At 30.0% G+C, this 26,359-nt stretch overlaps 8 protein-coding genes and 1 long non-coding RNA gene across 14 annotated transcripts in view; 5 read left to right on the plus strand and 4 right to left on the minus strand.

Annotated features, from left to right (window-relative positions):
- Window positions 1-1,857: 1,857 nt before the first annotated feature.
- LOC106792373 lies at window positions 1,858-2,409 on the plus strand. Its single transcript, XR_001382282.1, has 3 exons — window positions 1,858-1,956; window positions 2,059-2,096; window positions 2,246-2,409. It is a non-coding gene; the product is annotated as an uncharacterized LOC106792373 (long non-coding RNA).
- Window positions 2,410-2,541: 132 nt separating this feature from the next.
- LOC106792090 lies at window positions 2,542-7,467 on the minus strand. Its single transcript, XM_014758237.1, has 18 exons — window positions 7,350-7,467; window positions 6,886-7,108; window positions 6,643-6,808; window positions 6,347-6,566; window positions 5,988-6,267; window positions 5,404-5,850; window positions 5,088-5,327; window positions 4,928-5,018; window positions 4,605-4,855; window positions 4,369-4,543; window positions 4,028-4,299; window positions 3,863-3,974; window positions 3,712-3,798; window positions 3,495-3,629; window positions 3,141-3,415; window positions 2,931-3,055; window positions 2,700-2,855; window positions 2,542-2,630 (listed from the first exon to the last, which is right to left on the minus strand). The coding sequence occupies exons 1-18, from the start codon at window positions 7,375-7,377 to the stop codon at window positions 2,542-2,544; spliced, it is 3,372 nt and encodes a 1,123-aa protein (XP_014613723.1). The 5' UTR covers window positions 7,378-7,467.
- Window positions 7,468-8,668: 1,201 nt separating this feature from the next.
- On the plus strand, window positions 8,669-10,436 carry LOC106792110. Its single transcript, XM_014758272.1, has 3 exons — window positions 8,669-9,035; window positions 9,131-9,223; window positions 10,218-10,436. Exons 1-3 carry the CDS (start codon window positions 8,860-8,862, stop codon window positions 10,375-10,377), a joined length of 429 nt encoding a protein of 142 aa, XP_014613758.1. The 5' UTR covers window positions 8,669-8,859; the 3' UTR covers window positions 10,378-10,436.
- Window positions 10,437-12,332: 1,896 nt separating this feature from the next.
- Window positions 12,333-14,932, plus strand: LOC106792330 (myosin regulatory light chain 2). Its single transcript, XM_014758693.1, has 5 exons — window positions 12,333-12,416; window positions 13,770-13,997; window positions 14,222-14,405; window positions 14,499-14,571; window positions 14,665-14,932. The coding sequence occupies exons 1-5, from the start codon at window positions 12,414-12,416 to the stop codon at window positions 14,816-14,818; spliced, it is 642 nt and encodes a 213-aa protein (XP_014614179.1). The 5' UTR covers window positions 12,333-12,413; the 3' UTR covers window positions 14,819-14,932.
- Window positions 14,933-16,664: 1,732 nt separating this feature from the next.
- LOC106792306 (proline synthase co-transcribed bacterial homolog protein) lies at window positions 16,665-23,264 on the minus strand. Of its 6 annotated transcripts, none has more exons than XR_001382277.1 (7): window positions 23,101-23,264; window positions 22,571-22,675; window positions 19,269-19,626; window positions 18,564-18,805; window positions 18,412-18,495; window positions 17,495-17,665; window positions 16,665-17,036 (listed from the first exon to the last, which is right to left on the minus strand). XR_001382277.1 is itself a non-coding variant. In XM_014758665.1 (7 exons), exons 1-5 carry the CDS (start codon window positions 23,155-23,157, stop codon window positions 18,421-18,423), a joined length of 837 nt encoding a protein of 278 aa, XP_014614151.1. In that variant the 5' UTR covers window positions 23,158-23,264; the 3' UTR covers window positions 16,665-17,036; window positions 17,637-17,665; window positions 18,412-18,420. The 6 variants fall into 6 exon arrangements, 5 of the variants coding, with proteins under 5 accessions (XP_014614151.1, XP_014614138.1, XP_014614128.1 ...); XM_014758665.1 differs by having other exon boundaries at window positions 17,637-17,665; XM_014758652.1 differs by lacking the exons at window positions 16,665-17,036; window positions 17,495-17,665 and adding an exon at window positions 17,813-17,900.
- LOC106792097 (myosin regulatory light chain, smooth muscle) lies at window positions 17,388-18,193 on the plus strand. The gene is made up of 4 exons (XM_014758249.1): window positions 17,388-17,480; window positions 17,575-17,741; window positions 17,830-17,922; window positions 17,982-18,193. Exons 1-4 carry the CDS (start codon window positions 17,388-17,390, stop codon window positions 18,181-18,183), a joined length of 555 nt encoding a protein of 184 aa, XP_014613735.1. The 3' UTR covers window positions 18,184-18,193.
- LOC106792293 (signal recognition particle 54 kDa protein) lies at window positions 19,829-21,907 on the minus strand. Its single transcript, XM_014758616.1, has one exon. The coding sequence runs from the start codon at window positions 21,619-21,621 to the stop codon at window positions 20,101-20,103; it is 1,521 nt and encodes a 506-aa protein (XP_014614102.1). The 5' UTR covers window positions 21,622-21,907; the 3' UTR covers window positions 19,829-20,100.
- Window positions 23,265-23,489: 225 nt separating the features above from the next.
- On the plus strand, window positions 23,490-25,383 carry LOC106792300. The gene is made up of 5 exons (XM_014758629.1): window positions 23,490-23,872; window positions 23,949-24,213; window positions 24,299-24,390; window positions 24,503-24,695; window positions 24,787-25,383. The coding sequence occupies exons 1-5, from the start codon at window positions 23,645-23,647 to the stop codon at window positions 25,077-25,079; spliced, it is 1,071 nt and encodes a 356-aa protein (XP_014614115.1). The 5' UTR covers window positions 23,490-23,644; the 3' UTR covers window positions 25,080-25,383.
- The window catches only part of LOC106792335 (39S ribosomal protein L32, mitochondrial), a 1,546-nt gene continuing 306 nt past the window's right edge, over window positions 25,120-26,359 (minus strand). Inside the window, exons 2-4 of the mRNA XM_014758708.1 lie at window positions 25,952-26,206; window positions 25,716-25,858; window positions 25,120-25,609 (exon numbers count right to left, since the gene is read on the minus strand). Coding sequence (XP_014614194.1) covers window positions 25,490-25,609; window positions 25,716-25,858; window positions 25,952-26,206 — 518 coding nt within the window. The 3' untranslated portion in view covers window positions 25,120-25,489. The remainder of the gene's footprint in view (window positions 25,610-25,715; window positions 25,859-25,951; window positions 26,207-26,359) is intronic.

Genomic DNA, 26,359 nt, shown 5'->3' on the forward strand with positions numbered 1-26,359 from the left:
AATAGATAAGCAATACTTCCAGAGTTTTCTAGAGCCTATTCGTATTAATTATATATTGAATAATATACAATAATTTATTATAAACACACGTAATAATAAAATTAATCATAAATAGAAAATATAATAGTTTATGTGTGCAGACATATTAAAAAATTTATAAAATATACTCTAAATTGAAGTGAAAAAATTAGGAAGTAAAACAGTGATCATGGTAACATTTTGTATATAAGTAATGAACGCAATATATAACAAAGTTATTTTTATAGTGAGATTTTTAAGATTTCATTTATTACAAAAATAAACAATTTCATCTTTGAAAATAAACAAAACATGATTTCATATTAATTGAATACAATACATATTTTTATGAGAGAAAAAATGATGAGGTGCCTCTTTATAGATACATTTGTGTTCAATATTTTCGAAACTAATGCTTTTAGAAAAATTATACTTATATATAATATTTAATGAATGTGCTCGATCTTTTAAAAAAATATGTAATTGCATGCATCAAAGGTTTTCCATTTCTTGTAATATACCATCTGTGCCTCAGTCAAGCATCTGTAGCTGAAGTACGTATATTGAGTATTATAAATGTCTTCGAAAATATCAATATAAGATAGTTATTGTATAATGCGATATCAATTATATATAAGCCATTCACAGATTAAAGCGATTAATTCTATGTTCAGGATATTTTTATATTTTATTATCAAAGTACTTAATCAATACTTAACTTTCGTGTATTTCTAATATATTTCCTTAATAATTAAGCTTAATACTACTAAATGAGATCAATTTTTGAGGCTATTCAATGATAAATAATGTGACAATTTTTTCTGCTTCTTGTTTTGTGGAATTATTTGACATATGAGTGGGTAATATTAATATTGATATCGTCATATATTTACAAGGGTCTATAATGCAATAACTATTATTGTCATACGAACATCATTGTTTTCGATAATATTATTAACATCATTTATTAAATATGGGACACGTATTTTTATTTATAACGGATTTATTACTGAAAACACTCAAATATTTTTAATCGTGATTTAAAAAGTTATAAAACAGGTAACAACTTTATGCAGATGAGTAAATTATTCCCATATCTTAATATTACTTAGAAGCATGTAATCCTCTTTCATGGGATAATTTAATAAAAATTCGTTTAAATGATTAGCTAATAACTAATATTAAATAGAATAAATACAAATGAATAAATAACTTTATCTATATACTTATATTTCCAGCAAACGAATGCATGTTTTCTTATATATATATGTTACCGGCAAAGTACAAAATGCCTAGGGATTGTTGATAATATGATAATAGGGCTCTAAAAATATAATACAATAGATAAAGATATAATAAAGCTCACAAATCCCCTTTTTTATCTACCCAGTTTCATTTCTGTTACTACCGGAACCACCAGTGGGCAATAGTATGTACTTAACGCGATGACGGTACAATGAATACAGTATTTGTTGATAGTATATATAGTATAGTTATATTGTAAAAGAATTTTAAATAATTCTATTTAATTTTTAATGTATAAGTATAGTATTCATTCAATATTTACAATTGTGTAACTGTAATTTATATATAATAATTACATCTTTATAGTGCAGTTTTATTTAAACAATTGCATAAAAATTGCATAGACACTAGCATCGATTAATTAACAATTATTTTAATGCACTAATACACTTTTCTTATGTTACAGCGAAATTTTACCCACGAAGTCATCATTGTGCAGGAGCATTAAAATAATTACATAAAAATTAAAAGAATACCAAAAGGAGAACGTTATAATCGTAAATTTTATCGATTAGGTGGATTATTGATTTTATACACATGCGCAACGTTAGGAAAGTCATATAAACAACATTGAATAAAAGTAATTTTATAGAGGACAACATCTTATTTCAACGGTGAATTTCGAAGGAGAAGGTACATACATCATATATTCCTAGATTTTAAACAGCAATAGACATTTCTATCGATTAATTAACAATTATTTTAATATTCTAATGCACTCTTTTTATATTTCAGATTGTTTAAACACATACTATGTATAGTAGTGTTAGTAGGTTAGTGTTAGTAACTGTTTTACCGATTTTTAAAACTGTTTTACTCACAGAGTTTTAACAATGTTTTACCGTTTAAACTTTTATGGTGGAGCTTAAGAGTGGGGTTTATTAAGAAACGTTCTTGGGTTGATCATTTTCTTTGGTTTCAGTTTAATTCGGATGGGGACATTTTCAGGATGCACATCCCGGGTCTTCAGAAGCGGTTACCTCCTCGTGGTTAGACGTTAAAAAAAATAAAACGTAGACGTAAAATAAAATAAAAATTTCGAGCGTAAATCGTAGATTAAAGGGTAATCAATCGAAATAATTACTTGGCGCAAAATATAATTTTTTCTTTTTTCAACATTATCGAATTTATAAAAAATTGGTTTGAAATTATTTATTTACAATTTATAAAAAAGTAATATAAACGAATAAGATCACAACAAAATATTTTTATTTTAGATTAAATTAGTCTATTTATAAAGACTAGTAGGAATATCGTAAGTAATGTTGATGCACGGGAAATGGAACTGCTTTTAAACAAATTCAAATCTGAAACATTTAATTATTATTAATTTATGTAATATAAGTACTAATTAATACGCTAATTATTTTTCATACTTTTATCATTAGGATCTCTTACTCCACATTGCCGATGCCCTAATGTTGCTTTTCTTTTCAATGGTATATAACCTGGTATGTATAAACTTGGAGCTTCTAATTTTCCCGTCGATATTAATTTACTAAAATCCTGTTCTAATTTATTAGCTATTGGACCTAAAAATAAAAAAATAATATATTTATATAAGGTAATATGTGATATCTGTGAACAGAAAACAAATCGACACAAACCTTTAAAATGTAACAAAAATTGAATACAAGCTCCATTATGTAATATTTTAGTTTTCCTACTATCAATGGATAACATCCATTCAGGAATACCCATTACTTTTCTTACATCTTCTAAGAATTGTGCTCTACAAAAAAAAAATAAATAGTATAATTAATTTTTATGAATAATTATTGCTTTTGATTGGATTTTTTTTTATAAAGTATATTTACACAACGAAACGAGGTGGTTTCCTTATATTGGCATATTTTACTATGTCATTATCCGGTTCGATATTAGCACAAGCAAATCTACTACTCCCCAAATCTTTATCCATAATAACAATCGATTTTCCCATCGCAGAAACCGGTCCATCTAATGGAAAATTTGGATCTGTAAAAACTCGTCTTTCCGTTCCTATATTAATTGGTCCCAAACGAGATGAAATGTCTCCTACTTGACATCTTAAAGGTAAATCAGGACCGCACTCTTGTCTATATAGATCTTCCTATTTCGAATTATTGGTATTCTTTAATACACATAGATAATTTGCAATTTGTGAACGAGAAAAATAAAAATGATTTTACATTCAAAGGATCCGCTAATTGAGTGAAATATGGATTCCATGGATATCCACCTGCAACGCATCTAGTATCTTTTACTTTTACAGCAGCATCCACTCCAACAGGATTAACATATATAGCCCAATTGTGATTTCTTGTCTGTTAGACAAAATAATTCAAATATTATGCTGCAAAATATATATTTTAGAATGAAGGAGAGAAAAATTAATATTGTTATTACAATATTACGATCATGATTCCCTGGATGTCGTAGTTTGACTTCGACCACTGTCTCACTTTGACTACCATCTTTATATATCAGCTGTGACTATAATAACGAGCATATTGTAATTTATTCATTAAATGATAATTTTTATTTTCTAATAATATACCATTTTAACATATCCAAATGCAAATCCTTGTGGATGATGAAACGAAGCAATTGCTCGTAATTCTATCGCTTCGGATGGTGCATATCCCCTTTCTATCGTAGAACAGGCGTATCTACAATAATAAATAATGTTATTACATATACTTTTTTATTTCTAATACTTTACCTTATATTTTTGTCTTTTTTATGAATCACTATGCTGTGACCAAGAATGCTTCTAGGTCCGAATAATGGAAGCAACGTGTCGTTGTAACTCGTTGTATATTTTTTTCTGTTATCCAAAGTACCAAATTTTCCACTAAGATCTCCCATTTCATATTGATCCGATGTACCTTCTCTAGATCCTGGAACGTTACTTGAATTCACGCGCAACGGATTCCAATAATTATATAAAGATGTAGCTTCACAAGGGAATTCTAAATCTATTTCTACTGGAGCCTGCAATTGTAAAATATTTGAAATATTAATATTATTTCTTTTAAGATTTATATTAAAAATATATTATACCATGTGTATGTGATATCCACTCATTTTTCCACCAAGTCCTTCAAGATTGATTTCAATGTCCGTGACGTCATACTCGCTTTGTTGAATGAACTCTAATTTTCCTCGTATATCAATGGGTTCACCATTACCAAACCAATCTTTCGCAACTGCCTTTAATCGATATAATCCACCGATGCTGTAAAAAATATTTTATTTTTTATTATAATATTAATCAATGAAATTTTTGGTTGATTTACATTGAACAAGCGAGTCTTTCTCCTCTTGCAATTGGTCCATGATCATCGTAAATGACTAAACTTTTTCCTAAAATGTTATTTCGTCCAGAAAGTGGCAACATTGTATCTGTAAAAAGCTTTCGAGTTAGGAGAGGTCCATAAAGTTTTTTTCCAGCAATTTCAAGTTTGCCATGTCTCGTGAGATCACCCAATCGACATAACGAAATTTCAACCGTTGAACAATGTTCCGGGTGATTAGGATCCCAGTCGATCTAGTAAATATTTACACTCTGTTATTTGTAATATTTATTTAAAAAAAAATTATTTCTGATTATAATTATTACTTTGTGCGGATTATAAGGACCACCAGCACTTAAACATCTGCCAGTCCAATTATAATAATCTTTACCAGGAGGATTATCGTGTACCATCCATCTGAAAATGATCGATGCTGTACAATCATTATCATGACTTTTATTTTCAAATATATCTAACATTTATCACCTATGCTCGGCTGAATTATTTAGCGCACTACCATCGGCATGAACTAGGTTTTCGATAATAATAGTTGTATCAGCTTCAGGATCGTTCTTTGGCTGACGGAATATAATTTTTCCAACTAATGGATACCTAAACACCACTTGTGCTGTGAACATAGGCATTTGTCCTGCATTTTGTGGCAAGTGAAGAGCAAAAGTACCACAAACCCATGGTATTATACCTTTATTATCGGTTTCATTCAATCTTATAAAAAAAAAAAATTGATTTAATTTATTTTGTTTCGAAAATATATTATTCCAGTTCCAATATATTATCTCACTTGTGAATCACAAGAGATCGGTGAACGACACTATGAACTCCTGACAATGGCAAATACGCGTCCCAATAGATACCATGCAATTTTGCACTTCCAGGTAAAATATCAGTATGATAAGATCCTTCTTTGCGACCTTGAAGCTTTCCCGATAAATCACCAATGCTATATTGATCTTGAGTTCCCAAACCTGCCGGTGGTATAGTTTTTTCGTCGATCTTAGTTGGATTATACATATTTTTAGTTGTCAAACACGGTTCTCCGACATCTTCTAAAAACTTGGCTGGTTCAGGTGGTAATTCGTGTATCCTGTAATATGCTACTTTAGTCGCATAACGTAGTCTCGTTTCTAAATTAACTGGTGTCAAAGATATATTGATCCATGTTGGATTAAACGGAGTTTCTTGGCTTAATGTGATTTCACCTTTTATGCCACGAGAACTAAATAATGTTCTGAAACGTTCATATATTCTTTTTTTATTATAATGTATGCTAAAAATTGCAATACTAATAAATTTAAATATTAATTAATTAAATTTGAATATATCAATATCAAAACAGGAATGTAGCGATATTTCGTTTAATCATACTTAGCAAGAATCGGCTTGCGATGATTGATTTTGGCACATGCTAAGAACGAGTCATCGTGCGTCGGATGAAAGATGACCAAGTACAATAATCGATGTGGCCCAAGAAGATCAGCCGGTAAGAGTGATAATTCCGGATCCCTATAAGAAGTCTTGTATTTTGGATTTTGTTTTACGGCAACTTTTATTTTACCCAAACGTGCGTCAACGTCACCGATAGATCGGCCAGGACCAGCATTGTCTGGATCGAAAACGGTTTGAAGTGTATTACAATTTGATTTATCTGCAACACATAAAATAAAATTATTGACAAAAAATTGATATATATATATATAAATAAAAGTATATTTTATTTTTCGTACCTTTGCCAACGTTAAAAATATCAGTCACATAAATTTTCCAGTAATGTTCTGTGTAGTCTACCTGTAACTTCGGATTATTGACATGATGCAAATCCGCATAAATGATTGTATCGGTAGTATTGTCACCAGCTTGTCCACCAAGCCATCGGAACCAAATTGTTCCAGCTATTGGACCATAAAATTGAGCTTCGGCGAATTTCTCCGTATTTTTTTCAAAAACCTATGAATCCGACTATTATTTAAAAAATCGTTCAATGTAAAACGAAATTTGTATTTAGAAAAATATCATTAATTACCGTGATAGAAGCGCAAATTACTCTGGCCGAATATGAGTCTTTTAGTAATAGACCTTTACCCCATAATCCTTTTTCACCTGTTAGAGTTACATTTGGAACTTCAACAGAACCAGTTTCATTCCCAGGCATTTCCAATGGACCAACTAGATCCGTCAGATCAATTATGCTACGGGCAGTAGATAGAATATAACACTACTTGATAAAATATATTAAGATAATAATAGAAAAGGAGATTTCAAATACTTTTCCCCGAGATGACGTCGACTGCATCGATCATCTATGACAGTGTAGTCAACAGGAAATTGAGTGACAGACCAGAACCATTGTTGATCTGGATATTGAAGTGTCGTTTGTAAAGCGAATCGAATTCTTATAGAATTCTCCGTTTTCTGCTCAAATCGGACCTCTCCATGAAGGCCACCAGCAGATATATAAGCTGCTAGTTTGAGTGCATTTCCTGTTACCACTGTATACACAGATAAGAAATTTTTATAAACAAATATTGTCTTTCTTCACAGAGCAGCTAATTAAAATAATAAGGATTTTATTGAATCTACGACTCTAACGTGGAACAAAGTATATATGTTTTAAATTTGCTTCTTGTATGCACACACGTGTTCTTAGTATAAAAATATTATCATTTCAGAAGAATGATTCGTAGTAATCATATCACATATTATATTAAACATTAAACCTTTCACACTCACCGCAACTTAATAAAAAAAGCCACCACATTATCGACTGTAATTGAAGACTGTTCACAGCATTTTCTTCGTGTTAAATTGATCTCTTAAATCGTCAATTCACATGGTTTGCCATACGGCAGAAAACTGTAGGTTTAGAACGGTGGCCAGTCAAGGTAACGCCTCATACTTTCTTATTTCTTCGAACGGACATGGTGGGAGTCTTAAGAAGAGGAGAACGATGACCTTTGCATAGGAAAGTAGAACCTGGCGATATATCGAATATGAAACAATTTTTAAACCGAAGAAACCATAAACAATGTTTTTTTTTATGAATTATTAGAACTATCTGTCCTATGGTCTGAAAACAAAAATTTGACTATCAATTAATTGCATAAGTATTATTAAATATCTGTCAAACATTCAGACGTTAATAAATAACCTTGCTTGGATTTGAAAATTAATTGGCGTATCGGAAACTGATAGATAAAAATGATTAAAGGTCAAGAACAATTAAAACCCATTTTTAATGCGTTAAAACTATTTATCACTTTCAATTTTATACCAAAATTAACAAGATGTATAGCTTTTTATGTAAGAAATTGTATTAACAAAGTCGTGTGAGTAATGATTTATCTCATACGTATTTTTATTTTAATATTTTTTATTAGAAACATTATCTAATGTGAATAGTTTCTATTAGACTTTATCCAAAGAACGTAATAACAAAACGACTGAACAGAAGAAAAAGTCGACTTTTAGAAGGTTGTAATTATAAAAGTAAAAACATTAAATGTAAATGTGATTGTAACCGGTGCACGCAAGTATTAACTTTTTTGCAAACCGTATTAAAATTTCTATTAATATGTAATTATAAAATATGGTTCTTTTAGTAAATACAGAAAAATCCATAGCCGTATTTTAGAGGCAGACTATATGACAAGTCTTGTTTACAATAATCGGCCAACTAAACACGAAGTGTATGTGCTATTAAATAATTATATTTTATTATTATAGTATTACAAAAAAATATCTTTAATTACATTACAGATTAAGTAGTAGTATTGGCAACAATTTCATATGGCAAGCCAAAACCATTGTTATCTATAATTTTATAAATATTTTATTCATATTTTCATGTGTTAGTTGTACAGACAAGGATCAAACTCATACATGGACTTTGAATCAGACACCGCTACAGGATCACAGAGACGTGTATTTTATCATTTTCTTTTCATATTTATTTTTTACATGGGTCACCTGTTTGACAGCGAAATTTATTTTTCACGTAAATTGGACAGCGTTCAGTAGTAGTTACATGTGTTCCAAATTAAATGTTCCAATAAAACTTTTTAAATGATTATCTTTTAATAATAAATTTCATAAGAAATTCAATTATTTTTGTATGAAGTTTAATGATAAGCGTTCGAAGAGCGCTTTTCACTTATTGAAAAAATAACGATCAACGAAATACGGTGACAATATTTGAAGGAAAGCTCTTGATCATACGGACGGATGGACATGGTGGACAAAAATGCAGCAAAGTGCAGCGTGTATGCCGTTGCTGCAACATGATGCAGCAATCCCAAGCAAATCCGTATGTTCATCGGCAAATTCTTGTTCACATTTCGAATCTTGTAGTACGGAATTAAACGAAGAGTTGAATGAAATGCAAACGGATAATTCGATAATTACTGAAGTCATCAACAAGTATATACTCCACATTGTTTGAACATGTTTTTTTAAATTAAAAATATTATATCCAATTTTCATTGATGCTTATATCAGCATTGTTTTGTTAATAGATCCTTAGAGTATAAAAGAACAATCAAATGTTCACAGTCACCTCGTGAAATTTCTCAATCGGATTCCAAGATTGAATCTGGCCGAAATAAAAAGTAAGTATTTATATATGTAATTCAAATTTGAGGAATTTCATAAAATGAAGTATTTTTGTTATTGTTTATTTTCTAAAAAATCTAATTAACATAAATTACAAATTTGTTGTTTTCGCTTATATATGTTATCGTCAAAGCCGGAAATCAGTCATTGCTAGTAATTCCTCGGCATTGTTATCAATGCAAAGCGCCTTCCGACGAAGTCGAAAATAAGACTTTTTACAGAGTTTTTCCTAGGCATCGAACATAATACTGTGTACTTTAATTTAACATAAATTTTATTAAAATCTATTTGTATTTAATATAAAAAATATTTACCAAAACTTTTTAAAAAAATTGAAAAGATGCACAATTTACAGCAATGCATTCTCTGACATTTTCTGAACTTTACATGCTAAATTTATAACTCGATATGGTATTCTACGCGTAGACAAAAGAGTGTACTTTAATTTAAGATAAGTTTCATTAAAATCTATCCACTTTTAGTATAAAAAATATTTACCAAAATTTTTCAAAGAAATTGCAAAGATGCACAATTTACAGCATTGCAATCTCTTTCTCCTACGTGTAAAATACCTTATCGAGTTATAAATCGATTTGCAAAGGTTCAGGCTATATTTTCTAGTCATTAGTTAGACAGATATTCATAGAGATTTTCACGGAAATCTGTATCTTTTGTTCCTTATCGTATCGGAAGATACACAGGTTTAAAACGAAATGTTTTTTACCTGTATGGGTTGTTTTGGGGGGGGGGGGTTGCGTATGGCTGTGTGTGTCTGTGCCCGAGAATGTATTCTTTTCAACGTTGTTTAAATAGTAATTTGATATTCTATAGAATATCAAAGTATTATGTTCGATGCCTAGGAAAAACTGGAAGAATTTTTCAATTTCCGACTTCGTCTGAAGGCTCTTTGCATTCATAGTAATGCCGAGGAATTACTAGCAATGACTGATTTCCGGCTTTGACGGTAATATATATATATATATATTTTAGAAAGCCTTCAGATATTTTTAAAACTGCATCAACAAAGACTATGTGCGTACGACAATGCATGAACAGAACAAAAAATTGCGCTATGATGAAACGGAGTTTCATAAAGAAAAGGTCTTGCAAAATGAATTACAAAACCGTTTGTCTTGATCCATCTATATAATATTAAGTCTTTCCGGGTAGTGTTCTCTATAGGCATTGATGTCGTACTAGTCAGAATTATTTTTGGATTGGTTGTAAATCAATTACCGCAGAATAAAAATGTACACATTTTATTTCAATAAATTTATTTTAACAAATTATTTTCTATATACAGGAAGGAATCTATATACATCTAAAAAAACAACCTAAAAATATTTTCTATATTTTTAATGATATGAAGAAAGTTTATGAAATATTTTAATTGATTTGAAAAGAATAATAATATAGAAATAAAAATTTATTGTTAAGTCATTTTTTTATAAATTTTGTCCAGATCGTCGCTATCTTTTAATCAGCATGTATGCATTTTTTCTACTGCATTTTGGAGCAGGTAAAAAATACATTTAAGTATACCTAAGAATGTTAGGATGGTATATAAATTTACTGTTTATGTCATAAATGTTCACATGTGATACAAATGATACCCTGTATTGTCATTTGATATTTAAGGTAGTTTTAGCTATAATTTTCCTTGCAATTAGTATAATATATTTCAAAACGATATCCAATGTGTAATCCTGGTTTTTTCTCTTGCATGTTTCGTAATAGTACCTACATTAAAACATTTCTTTATTTAAAAGAGATTAAAATTTTTTGTTTAGAGTTCTACGTTTCTATTAATATATGTTGTTACCAGTAGCAGGGTAGAAGTATATAAACGAGCAAGTTTAACTTTTGAAAACATCTGTCGAAGCGAAAATAATTTTCACTATTTGTATTTTAGCATGATGGAAATATAAAATTATATAATCCTTATATATATACACCGATATCGCACAAAACTTATCATTATATTTTAATGAATGGGAAAGAAATAATAATAATATTTTATTAAAATAAAATGTTTTTGTAATCTTCTTCAAGTGATTGTATTCGTTATGTAGTAGATGATTAATATGAGCATTATGAATAATGAATGATGAATGATGAACAAAATCAGGCACTGAAATAGATTCCAGCGTTAGGATTGAATCCTTATAAGCGATTTTTTAAATTCAATATTTATTATAATTAGTATATAACATATATATATTATATATAGATTATACGATATCGTGAAAGTACAGAAACATGTCGTGGCTCTCAAATGTCGGGCAGTTATTTTTGGTATCCACGTGCTTCGGATATCGGAGCAGAGACCGAAAATGAAAGCCAAAAATAATGAGTCATCGTCAAAAACTACAATTCTTTAAATGACTGGAATGAAAATGTTATTATATGCCAATGTTCAGGAAGAATCACAGATATGATCATTCACTTCAATGAATTAGAAGAATCTTATATTTTTTGTTAAATAAACCTAAAACCATAATTCATAATGCAATACAGACCAGATAGTTTTGTCTTCATCTCGGCGTCTTCAATTTGTAAATAAAAACTAAAAATGACTTCGGTCATAAATTTCCGGATTTTTACGATCAAATGAAAGTACAGAGAAGACCTATTACGTATGCACCAGAATAAGATGCGAGAGCTAAAATAAACGTATAGGTTGAGCGACAATATGGAGCCGCCAAGTATTACTAACGACGGATATGCGAAAGACAAAAAAAAGAAGAAGCTAAGTTTATTTCCGATTTCCGTACGTACGAACATAGTCGATTGTTTCATTTATGAAGGGAAGTTGATCTTCATCATTATCTCCGTTCGTTTCCAGGGGCACCCTTGACTTATATTTTCGTGCTGAAAAATGAATCCCCGTAGCTTGAGAGAAGAGAGTAAAGAGGTAGACAGCGGCACCGATCGCGCCGCCGCTACTACGATCCTCGGCAAACTGTTTTAGTCGAAACGTCGAAAGGTTCGCTATTTTGAGGCTGCTCGCACTAAATATGGTCAGATAGGCGTTAGCGTTGTACCCGGGCTGGGCACCCCTGCACGGGCAACATACGATGGTGGGGGAAATCTACCAAAGTTACTTAGACAAGTTCACCTCTATGATTCGGACAGTTGGTTCGTTGTAACCATCTCGTACTATTCTCTTAGAAACCAACTGTAGATATGGTAAGTAGGTACCAGTGTTGTTAACGTGGTACCATTATCAGCTCGTAAAACTTAACCGCGAACAGACAAAGAAAACGACGATCTTTCATGAAATTTCTCGCGAAGCATAATATTCAAACTTATATACTTGTATTTCTATCTTACGGGAAGATCAAGAAAGAATGCAACATGTTGTCTGGACGTGATAGCTTGATTAGTGGTCGAAGGTTCTATGCCAAGACATATCGTACTACAACATTGGATCTCATGAGGATGATCGATCGATGGATTACGCGGAGTGTGTCGTAAATGATATGCCAAGTGACGTATCGATAAATGGGGTGCAGCTTGCAGTCTCCATGTCCGCGGATTGTGTTAATGGAGTGCAAGAGTGGTCTCCGTTAGGCTCTTGGCCGTTCGCCATTTGATACTTTAGTGCCACTTTCGTTTCTCTTATAAATTATTAGCTTCAGAATATAATGTATCTGCTATTTATCTTCACCTGAAAAATCATAAAAGATTTATATTTTTCTTGATAACTCAAAGTTTTTAAGATATATCATGTATCATACTCTTAGCGTTGTCTGCATGTTTTGTAAGGAAATTTGTGACAGCAAAAACGATGATATTAAGCTGATTTCCTCGTTGCGTTAATGACAAACCTAAAACAAATTTTTAATAGTAACATTTTTCACATCTTTCTATAAAATACTAGAGAAAAACTATCCAAAAAAGTACTCGTTTCTATCAAAAATTAAATCGAATATTTTCTCAATTGCGTAGGATTGTTTATAAAAATATAAGACTTACGTAATTCTCGTAACTCGAGAGGCGTCACACCGTTGACGGCAATCATTCTATATACGTCTTGGCTAAAAATCGACAGTACTACTGATAGGGTGATTCTATTCTTAGTATCAGCAAAAGATGTCTTCCGGATTTTTCTTCGATCAACTTTTCCGCACAATTTCTCTCGAAAAATTTGGATTTATCAATTCACAAAAAACTTTTTTCACGTTTCAGTGATAAGCTACAGTATCGATAATATATTTTAAAAAGCAAAAGAACGCTCAATTTAATTTGAAATCTATGGTCAAAGTATTCCATTCTCGTTGAACACGTGTAACGGATTCCAATTAAACACGGTACAAATTTTTAAGAATATACAAAATTATGTGAAACCTATTGCGTCGGTACTATCCCAAGATTTTGGAATTTACCTAATTTTTCGATTTATCTAATCAATTACTGATCTTAATAAGTAACTGGTCTTACATACACAACATTAAAATATTTTGTTAAACAATTTATAATATTGTGATGGAGAGAGAGAGAGAGAGATGTCTAATTCGACGAGACAATGATTCATTTTAGGCGGATAAGGAAAAGAAGAAGAAGACCAAAAAGAAGGAGGAGGCAGCTCCAGCGCCTCCTCCTCCAGAACCTGCGCCAGCACCAGAAGAAAAACCGCCAACCCCAACTGGAACACCTAAGGAATCTGGATCTGCAAGAGCGAGTAGTCGTGGTAGCCGAAGAGCTAAGCGTAGCGGCTCTAGTGTCTTTTCTATGTTTACTCAGAAACAAGTTGCTGAGTTCAAAGAGGTACATTTGCTCGAACAAAAATGTTAAGAAAAATACAATGAAAATGAGCAAAGCTTTCTTTTTCGTACAATTAATAAAAAGTTATGGATTTTCAATTTAAACGAAACAAAGTCCAATATGACCTTAAAACCGTACGAGAAAGAAAAGCTACGGCGAGCTTAAAACTCAGAACCATGAAGTCATTGTCAGCAAACGCGCTTAATTTATTTTGACTGGATTTACAGGCATTCGGGCTTATGGATCAGGACAAGGATGGTATTATCGGTAAAAATGATCTACGTGCGGCCTTCGACTCGGTCGGTCGTCTTGCCACTGACAAAGAACTCGATGAGATGCTCAATGAGGCACCAGCACCTATCAACTTTACCCAATTGTTGAATCTATTCGCTGTTCGTATGTCAGGATCAGGTAATTGAACAAAACTTCATGTTTTATAGATTAAAATATTTGACTAAATTTTCACAAATAGACTGATCAAAAAAATGTTTTTTTTTCTGTTAGGCGCTGATGACGATGATGTTGTAAATAATGCCTTTAAGACCTTCGATGAGAATGGCAAAATCGATGGGGAAAGGTAAGTAATAGAATCTATAATAGCAATTTTTTTTTTATAAAATTTGATCGAAAAAGCAATGAAAATTTTCAATTGAAAAAATTATTTTTGTAGACTGAGGCACGCCTTAATGACCTGGGGCGACAAATTCAGTGCAAAGGAAGTTGATGAAGCCTATGATCATATGTACATCGATGATAAAGGTTTCATTGATACGCCAAGTCTCATTGCCATGTTAACTGGCACAGGCGAAGAAGAAGAAGATTAAACTTATATTACTAACACCCGAAAAAAAAAACTCATTAAATTTTTATTCATTGCAAACGAAGTTTCGTGTTACGTCAGGTTCGCCGAGACCATTTCTAAAACATAATGACAAAAAGTATAGCACAAATCAAACGCCTAGCATTCCCTTATCCTGTTCTCGATGGTAAAGATTTAGCTTTTTTAAAGGGACATGTACAAAAAAAACGATCTCAATCCGTTGAGAACAAACATTATCTGCCAGGATTATTTTCGTGGCGTGTGCACTTACTGCGTAATCTGAGGATAAACGAGACTTCGAGTCATACCATATATAATATCGTTCATTTAATAAAAGTATTCTCAAATACCATAACGAGACGACTCTCTCTTATTGTGCAGTAGTCATCATCAAATTGCAAACGATCTTGTGTGTGAAAGAGAAGCTGGTTATTTATCACGCCAGTGTTATTCTTGATTGATTTCTGAATTTTCAAGCAAATATAAAAAGTACATTTTTGTTGTATATTAAAATATTTCAAATACATTGTAAATGTAAAATGATCTTTCATTTGACTAATTACCTCCTATTACAAAATATACTCCTTCCTGAATTATTCCAAAATTAAAATTATATTTGAAGAGAAAAAAGATTGAAGATACAATCATACGAAAGAGTCTAACTAAAAATATCTGATCCAAATCACGAACGTTTTCGTTATCCGATGAGACCCGTGCATGTGTTTTTTTATATCATAGTAGGAAAGACTCCTTCTCGATTTAAAATTGGCTAAGTACCAAATTATATGTTGATGATACTTGGCTAAATTTAACTACGCCCAAATAATTAATGCATACACCGCCTGCCACAAACATTACCGGTCAACTATTTTATCAAACTAACATGAAATTTTCTGGAATATCAGAGAAATTAATAAAATCCAACTACATATGATGTATGATAAATATAGCAACTTATGATCATTATATCTATGTGATATGCATTACTATACAAAGATATATATCTATACGTTACGGAATTTTTGTTTTTATAGAATTTACCTTATACAAAATGTTAATAAATTAAATTGAAAATATTGATAAAATTAGATGTCATTCGTTTCTACTTATCGTTACAAAGTAAGTGTTGATAATAATCAAATGTATTAAATTAAATAAAATATGACATCGAAAGGAAGTGATAGTCGTGTCTATAATCAAATGAGAATAAAAGTTAATAAAACATTAATAATTAATTATTTATTATTGTATATTTATATTTATATGAAAGGTAAATATATTGAAAGATGAAATAACTGTTAAAAGAAATTCATTTCGTTTAAATTTCAAAAATAAATATAATAAGCTTTAAAATGACGGACGAAAACGGTACAGTTACCAAATGGCGCTAAATCAATTTAAATTCAAACGCAATGTTAAAAGAAATAGGACAATAATATAATCTTTGTACAAACAATAATTATTACAGCTCCATTTTTGAGAGTTTCTTTTAAATAATGCATTTATAATGTAATGGAATTAAATTAATGTGTTAATTAATAATACCTACATGTAAAACAATACATTTTTACTATTATCTTGTAAAATACGAAAATAAATTAAAACGTACAACTTACTAAGACGATAATCTGATGATCGAAGTATTCCTCGTAGTGGGTGCAAATGCGAATGGAGCGGTTGTACCGTTGAAATCAAAATGACACATAGACGTTGCCATAAAGACAGGTGGAAAACCGGAAATCCCAATAAAGCACTTGTGCCAAGTGACGCACTTTACGTTTGGCTTGTGAGGTTTCTTAATTTTTGCGTTAATTAAAATTAATTACAAAAAATATAATCAATAATAGTTGTTGTTTCTTCTAATCTCTTTATAAACAATGTGGTTTCAAGTTTTTATCGATAATAATTGATAATAAGTGAAGATTATCATATCTCAACATATTAAACGATATTCTCGAGAAAATATATTTTGTGACATCCAAACTGATCTTTACTGGAGATGGTACCAGCACCAATGGAGGGGGCCTATCTTAAATCTATAAAAGAGCGTGTCCTGCTAATTTCTGGACAGTATGAAAATGCATGATAATATAGATTAATTAATAGTAGTTATTATAGATCTTATCAACTATATATTAAAGTTTTTGTGTTATCGTAATAATTAAAATTTAATTATTTCTGCATAGTTCAGTTTAGGATAGAGAAATTAAAAATGCTTGAACCTGAAAAGAAAGAAAAATTATTAGAGAATCAAGAAAAAAAAGTAATATAAATATTGTTTCTTAATTATTTATATAATATAATTAACTCCGTGAAATTATTGTGCGTTCATAAGATAAGAAACGTTCAATTGTTATTCTTAGAAAAAGAAGAAATCATCCAAGGTATCTCAGGAACAAATGAAAGAAAGTGTTAAAGAAGTTACAGAAGAAAAAGAAAAGGAAAATGAAAAAAAAGCAGAAAACGAAAAGGAAGCAGAAAAAGAAAACGAGAGAGAAAGTAAAAGAAAAAAATGTGAGGAAAAGATTACGGATACAGAAAATTTACAAGATAATGTTTCTACGGATAATTTGATGACTTTTAATGCTGTTTCACTACCCAAAGAAATAAAGATTAGAGAAGAAGTTGGAAAAAATGACCTGATCAAATTGTCAGAATTAAAAGAAGTAACTTAACTAACTTGTTATAATGTTAAACCACTTTTCTCTTGAACTAGCTTCACTTTTAAAACATTTACATACATATTCTGGATATTTTTAGGCCTTTCAATTGTTTGATTTTAATAGCGATGGTATTATCGATTCTGAAGATTTAAAATTTACCTTTTTAACCATGGGCAAACCCGATGTATCTGAAGAACAAATACAACAAATGTTATCAGAAATATCGACTCCAATTGACTTCGATGCGTTTATCACACTTTTTGGGTAAATTAAAAAATATCACGTAATGTACAAAATAATTTGAGAAAAACAATTGATTTTATACATGTATATATATAAAATTTATTAATAGAAAAAAAGTTAGTGAAATGGACCCAGAAGAAGTTTTTACTGCTGCACTATCAACTTGGGATATGAGAGACACTGGAATGATACCAGAAAAAAAGTAATAAGCTTTAAAAATAAAGCATTAATACAGGTGTGAAAATAATTTACGTTGTTTCTTTTTTTTAGAATAAGAGACGATCTTCAAAAATTTGGCGATAAATTTACAATTAAAGAAGTTGATCGTGCTTTGGAAGAGGCACCAATTTATTTGCAAGATGATGATGAAATGATAGATTACATTAAATTTAGTAACAATATTTGTGGTTTTCAAAAACTAGCTAGAGCCAGACAATATCAGAAAAAATTAGAAAATGCTTAGAAAATATTCATTAATATTTTGTAAAATCAAATGATAAATAGAAAAATATATTCTACATCCCGCAAGCTCTAAAATTATGATTATCACAAAAAAAAAATAAAATTGATCGCATTAAAGTAATGATCATTTCAATATAATACGTATTTTTAAAATCTAAAGATTTGATAATAATTTATGAAATAAAAATCTTGTCTTTTACTGTAATAATCAATTATATCTTTTACGTACTACTACATATTATTGACCATCCTTCTTCGGCCTTTCACCAAATATAGCAGTGCCCACTCTGACATTTGAACTCCCAAGTAATATCTATAAAAAATGTAATTAATTTAACCGATCAATATTTCATGTAAAGATAAAATAATTCACAAATTTACCGCGTGTTCATAATCGGTAGACATTCCCATTGAAAGTTCCACCTTTTTTTTATCAAGATTTAAATCTTTGCATAGATCTTCTTTACATTTCTTCAAACGTAGAAAATCTGGATTTGGACCGTTTGATGGATCATATCCATACGCACCTATCGTCATAAGACCAATAAATTCCAATTGCTTACAGGTGTCTAGAATATATTGCACAAGTTCTGATAGTTCTTCTACTTTGCAACCATTTTTTGCTAAAAATATTAAGCTTCATAAATAAAGTTATATACATTTCAATAGAAAACGAATGTTACTTAATATTTTTATTATTACAATATGACAAACATAAATAAATTTGTATATCATTATTATTGAAAACATTAGTTAATAATTTTTTAAATATAATCGAAGTTAAATATTTTCAATAAAAAATTAAATTGAATATAAATATTAATCAGCTATTAATTTGGATTTTTAACAAATACTAAAATATAAAAAATAACATGTAATGATGTATAAGAAAGGAAATATACAAAAAAGAAAGACCAATAGTATAATTAAGCAATAATATTTTATTATAAATGAAGCATATTATGGTAGAATTAGAATTAATGAAATAAGATGAAATATATTTTATGAAAAAGATAAAATGAGTTACTTTTAGAGATTTACTTAAAATTCAAATAATTGAGTATAATATAAAAAATTGTATTATACCTTCTTCTTCACTTGTATTCACTTGTACCATAATATTCAATTTTGAATTATCATCACATACTTTTGAGTATGCGTTATCAAGTGCATTTGCAATCGATTTGCTATCAACTGTTTCAATAATATATAAATTTGGTATGGATATAATTTTATTCACTTTATTTTTTTGTAAATGTCCAATAAAATGCCATCGAATATCTTTGCATTTTTCAGTGATAGATAAATCATATGCTTTATCTTTTAATTCATTAACATAATTCTCTCCAAAATGTCTTTGACCAGCCTCATAAGCCGCAATAATCAGCTCTGGAGGTTTAATTTTGCTTACAGCTACTAAACGAGGTTCAAAATAGGCATATTCCTGGGAAAACAAATTAAGATATTGTACTTTTTTATAAAGATATATTCGTAAATAAATAATAAATTCCCATACATGAAATGCGAAGTCGATGTGATACTACCGTTAACAATAATTGAATAAAACCTTCACTGATACGATATTGTAACTATTTTCATAAAAAAAAAAGGATTAGAAAAAAGGATTAGACCTAAAAAACACTTTCCCGGTGGTATCTAATTTATTGAATGTACATTAAAACATTTATTGTGTCAAATTAATATGCGAATTAAATGTTTATTTAAAATGGTACATCAGTGACTTTTCACTCAATGTTAATTCTGCACAATTCCAAGGTTCGTAAAATATATTCCTAGTATATATTTGTAGCACGATCCTCTTTTCAGTACTATAGATGGCAATTTAAATTCGACATTTCCTTGATGGCTGTGAACGGCAGTACGTCCTGGCAGTAACTGCACTGCCTACATCATTCTTTCAAGATTTACCTCCAAAACCTCCCATTAAATTACCCAATCCACCTGCCGCTCCCTGTTGTAATTGCTTCATGATATTCTGAAGGCCCGGCATACCACCCATTTGTTGTAAGACACGTGGGTCCATCATTTTTGCCATTTGATGATTCAATTTCGCCATTTGGGTTGGATTAACATTTTTAGCCATATCGCCTGCTTTAAATAAGCCTTTGATACCACCCATTTTTTTCACAACAGCTGCAAACTTTGTATACTGTGTTATTAAGTCTTTAACTTCTTTTTCTGTTATGCCAGCACCTTGTGCTACTCTCACGATTCTTCCTGGTTGTTTACTAAATAATTTGGCACCATCTCTGCTGTCTAATTCCGCATCATTCATACTATCCATAATAGTCATAAGTCTCTTTAACCTGGCCATTGATTCTTGCTCAGTTCCTTTTGACATAAAATCTTGACTAAATCCAGGAATCATTCCCATTAATTGCGAGAATGGACCCATTTTCATGATATTTTGAAACTGTTCATACATGTCTCTTAAAGTAAATTGACCATGTTTAATTTTTTCAAGTAATTCTTCATTATCATCTAGATTCAATTCATTTACTTTATCGATAAGTCCTTCTATATCTCCCATACCCAATAGCTTGCTAATAAATGGTTTTGTTTTAAATGGTTCCAAATCATCTATATGTTCTCCCGTTCCAACAAATGTCACAGGACTTTGCGTTGCTGCAACAGCAGACAAAGCACCTCCACCCTTTGCATGACCATCCAATTTTGTTATAATGATAGATCCAACATTAACACGTTCTTTAAAAGCTTTAGCTTGAGCTTCGCATGCTTGACCTATTGTCGCATCCATTACAAATATTATATTATCTGGTTGAACAGCATTGGCAACCTGTAACATTTCTTCAAATAATGATTCTTCTTGTTTATGTCTTCCACTGGTATCAACAATAATAATTTCATAGCCTTCTTTCTTAAACATTTCTACACCTTCTTGCGCAATAGCCACTGGATCCACTTCTGTATAACTTCCATAAAATGGTATTCTTGCTTTAGTAGCATTTTGTTTTATTTGATCATACGCACCTGCACGGAATGTATCCGCGCAAACTAAACATGCTTTCCAATTTTTTTTTAAATAATGATAAGCCAGTTTGGTACAAGTAGTTGTTTTACCTGCTCCTTGTAAGCCAACAAACATGATCACATTAGGACGGCCTTTCACAGGTTGATATGCTTTTACACCAGGATCTATTAATTTCACCAATTCTTTGAAAACAGCACTTTGTATCATACGTCGCTTATTAAGACCTCCAGCCATATCATCAAAATCAATAACGGTGCGAACATTTTCTCTTAATTTCTTGACTAACCTAATATTTACATCAGATTCGAGCAATGCAGCACATATTTCCTTCAGCATAGAATTTAATACTTCTTCATTTATTACGGTCGCATTGCTGAGCGACCGTAAGGCCGACGTAATTTTACGTCCTAGGTCTGCTAAGACCATTTTCGTTTATTTATTTTTCACTCTTCGATACAAATATTCTTGTTTAGTGGTTAGAAAATTGATGTTGAAAAAATATGTCAAGATTATTCCAACTTGGCCAACACGACATGACGACACATCCGGTTAGTCATTGATTATGCAATAAGCAAGACTGTCACGATACTTCAGTTTTAGTAATAAAACGTTTTAAATGCCGATTTATATTGAATGAATATTTAAGTATGTATGAACCCTTACGTAAACCTTCGTGTTTTATTTTGTTCGTATTTCGCTCTAATGATTATCATTCAAGATCGCCATGATAGATCTGTGACCACAACAAAAAATACAAACATAATGTTCGTAACCTCCAATGGAAAAAAACCCTGCTTATGCACCGCATCAAATAATGGAAAGTATCTTATCGATTTAATAAAATATAAACAAATTTTTTTATAGGATTGTAAAAAATATGTTTCTTCCTACATGCATATAATGAATACTCAAGGATAATGAGTTTTCGATGTTAAATAAAGTACTAACAACGGAGCTTGATCAAGGAGGAAAATCGAAGTGTTATAAATTAATTGTCTACGTATATATATTATGAGAGGGTGATTTCTATTGGTACTAGAGAGCACTAGAAACACTAGTACACTAGTTGCACTATTTGTTTCATTTGTTTATTTATAAAATCACATGTACTTAAATCTGAACCTCTGAACACCACCGCCACCCTCGTGGAGAATTATCGTACTCGGTATTTTTTTATTTTCAACAACACAAATTCAATGAAAACGCGTATTTTGATCGTCCTCCTTGTATATGGGCTTCGTGGTACTAACAATTGGAAACTAGCATCGTATTTTTACGAGAAAACATATAGCAGTGGTTATGTAGATACGTATTTTTTTCCACTGTTTTACGCTTTTTCGCCTCTTATTTGTTCAATAACAATATGGCGACATACCGGATCCCGTTTAGCAGATGCAGCGATGATTTTATTGCGAACTAATTTCAGACCTTCAACCACGTCTTCCATCTTGTATTTTTTGATAACACGATTAAGAATTCGCTAAAAGTAACAAAATATTTTAAAAATTATACAATTTAATCGATTTACGTTCATGTAAATCATTTAATTTATTCATTATTTTAGTAAATAATTATTCAATAGCTTTCAATATATTATCTTTAGAGAGGATACTTGGATGTACTTGGATATTAGTATCCAACTGCATATGAAAAATAATGTTTCATAACTTAAATAATTACAACTCGATATTACCATATTGTGAAAAGACGAGGACTTTTAAAAAGAAAAAGAATAATTTATAAAATAGTATCAACTTCAAGTACGTTACAAATATCTTCTATTACTTACATTCGAATTTATTGTTTTTATGAATAAAGAAGACAAGTAAACGCATCAGAGAGAATCTAAAGCAAATGTGAGCGAACCTATCGGTAACGAGAATAAACTAAAATCTTTTTTCTTACACAAATTTGGTTCCCCTGATATAGGTAAATGTCAATGAAATTTTCATAAAGAAACATATGATTGTAGAACTTCACTTAATAATCAACTTGAGTTAAATTATTACTGTTTGTTAACACTGCGCTCGGTTGTACACAGTTCTCCGTTATATAAACTTTGATATGTCAACAAAAGGAATTAAATATATCACTAATTCTACAAGCAGTTATGACATGTCGACGCTATGACAGTATAAAAATTAATCTTGACTGATGATAACGATGTTTCAAAGTTTTTTAAATGTCATCCATCTGACGTATGCATTCAAGTACCCAATTAAATGAAATGCCTAGTGACTTGATGAACGATAAAATGTTAAAAAAACATATTTAAACTTTTAAACAAATACAACAACATATTATCGAAGGAAAAAAGTAAAGCTATTGTAAAAATTGTGCATATTTCTTGACGTGAAGCATAATATAAGCTTGCTTCGGTATTAACAATTTATTTTCAAGCTGTCCTGTAAATTTTGACGTTATTTAAAGCATAACGATTAATAATATCATGAATATAATGGATATTAAAGAAAATTCTGAAAATGACCATGTTGAATCGTATCATGCTTTGTTGATTGCATTCAAAACAATGAAAGAACGTTGCCAACAATTGCAAACCAGATTAGCTGTTGTAGAAGAAGAAAATTTGTGTCTGAGATTAGAATGTGGGAAGGACATGTCTACTGCAATTATAAAAGTCAATGGTAATGACAAAGCTGTAATTCAAACTTTACAGGTTTGTATTGTTTTTCCTAGTAGAAATTTATGTTTAAATCAAATTCTCTGTTTTTATATATTACTTTATTTAATAGGAAAAAGTAGAAGATCTTAAAAAACAAAAATCACAGCTTACACATCATGTTTTTATGGTTGCTGCAGAAAATCGTCACTTATGGAATAGACTAATTAGGTTAACTAAAGCAAATAAGTCTTTGGGATTACATTTCACTAAGATTTCTGATACATTAAAACAGCATTCTACTCAATCATTTGATATTATGTCATATAGTTTTTGTAATGTTCCATCTCCTGTTAAACAAGAAACAAATAAGAATTGTACGTTGAGTTCAGATAATGGTAAATATATTAACGTATAATTGAAATTAATTTACAATAGAATATTTCTTAAATGAAAATTCATAGCAATAAAAAATATATACAGGTGACAAGGAACAGAGTTTGGAAGAAATATCACTTAAACTTATCAACAGTATTATGTTGGAAAAAACAAATCTTGAACAGCAATACGCAGAGGTAAATATCAAGTAATTTTCTTGAGGTATTTACTTTTTTTTCATTAATATTCAAAATTTCATTATTAAGAATATTTATTATAAAAAAATAATCTAACAATTTGATGTTTTAGATGGTAGAATTACAAAATAATCCTGATTTAAATTTACAAAATATTGGTTTTACTTATCCGGAAGATTCTGATACTGACTCATTAGAACAATTAAAGCAACATGATGTAAGATTGTCACAAACAAAAGATGCTTTATTAGCACAACAGAATAGACTGAAAAGAACTATACAGAATTTGAAAAAGATTAAAAGAGGTACGTAAATTTACATATATTATATAAATAAATTTTGTTTTGTTATTATTCAAAGCATCATTTTGCAAGCTAACATATGATACTTTTATAGGAGAGATTTGTAATGGTTGCCGTAAAAATGCGAATAAAAAAGTTGTACACGTAGGAATACAATTTAGTTCTGGTGACAGTTTTCAAGAACATGGTTCAACTCAAACAAGTTTACCACCTATAAGTTTATCTTTAGAGAAATGCGCTAATGAAAATTCAGATATTGATGATAAAATTTGTCCATTATGTGGATCTTTCTATGGAAAGTCTATCGCATTTGCAGAATTTCATGAACATGTTTTGAGTCATTTTACAAAAGACGTATCTGTCGATGGGTTTGAACTTATTCATTAATCCTATGTACAGAAAAGTGAGGAAAAGTAATCCTATCAAATTTGTTGTCGATTTATTAACACAGTCTGAATTACTGTTGATAAGTACAAGTTAGTAAAATATGTAAATAATTGATAACTCTCAAAGATCTATCTGCCTTATTTATAACAGTTTTCAATCAATGAATTTTATAACATGTTAATATATTATTGCATCAATCTATCCAGAAAGAATAGCCAACATACAAATATTTTAGTATAGATTGTATATTTGTATCTTGCTTTTTGCAGGATATAAAAATTATTTACAAATATACTAATTATTTTCACAATAAAAATATTTATAAATCAAATCTGGTTAAAATAGCATTTAACAAAAAAGAGTACAATAGATGTTCAAATAACTTTTATTTCAAATACTTAGACTTTTTCTTAAGCAAGTTCTGGAGGTTTTATATCCTTACTATCGGAAGGTTGAACCGTGGATGATTCGAGAAGATTTTCATGAAACCACTCAGGTCGTTTCTTTGGCATTTCTATTATTCTTTGTTTCTACAGAAAAGATTAGTGGTACAAATTAGATTTAAAAATGATGCAAACTAAGCATATCTGTTATATAAGTATAAACCACTTTTAAAATAATTATACAGTCAAATACCTTCCAGAAGTCATCTGTCTTGCCTTCTTTTTCTCCTTCATAAATAACAATAACATTTTCTTCAACGGGATCTAATCCTAATTTTTCTTGAATAGCATCTTGCATTTCTTTAGTTTCTATTTTTACTTTTTCATAGCAATGTGCTAAACAAAGACATACATTTATTGTTAAGTTTTATATACATGACATTGATAAAATTAATGAAAAATTAAAATATATTAAATTAAGTTAAATACCACATAAAAGTTTTGCCTCGTGGTAATTACCACAATTAGGACACATCAAAATATTAGTTTTTGGAACAGGCGGCTTCCACTTATATTCTGGATATCCAAATTTTCTACTCAAACGTTTTTCAATGGTACGTCTACATGTTGGAACTCCCCATAAAATGCCATTTCCAATAATGTCTTTGAGAGAAAATCGACCACTATTGTTTACAGGTGATGGAAGATTTAAACCACCATTATAATCTATTGCACATAATGCTTCTAAAAAGATAGAAAAAAGGAGTAGGTAAAAAAGATGGTTATATTTTAGGCTATCAAAGAGCAAATATTGAAATATTATTTTTGTTTAATATTATAGATTATGTAGTCAATTATATATATTTCTTTCTCCTTATATAGATTTACATATATATA

Source organism: Polistes canadensis, unplaced genomic scaffold (genome assembly GCF_001313835.1).
Source record: "Polistes canadensis isolate GaletaPanama2010 unplaced genomic scaffold, ASM131383v1 scaffold_9, whole genome shotgun sequence".
Taxonomy (NCBI): domain Eukaryota; kingdom Metazoa; phylum Arthropoda; class Insecta; order Hymenoptera; family Vespidae; genus Polistes; species Polistes canadensis.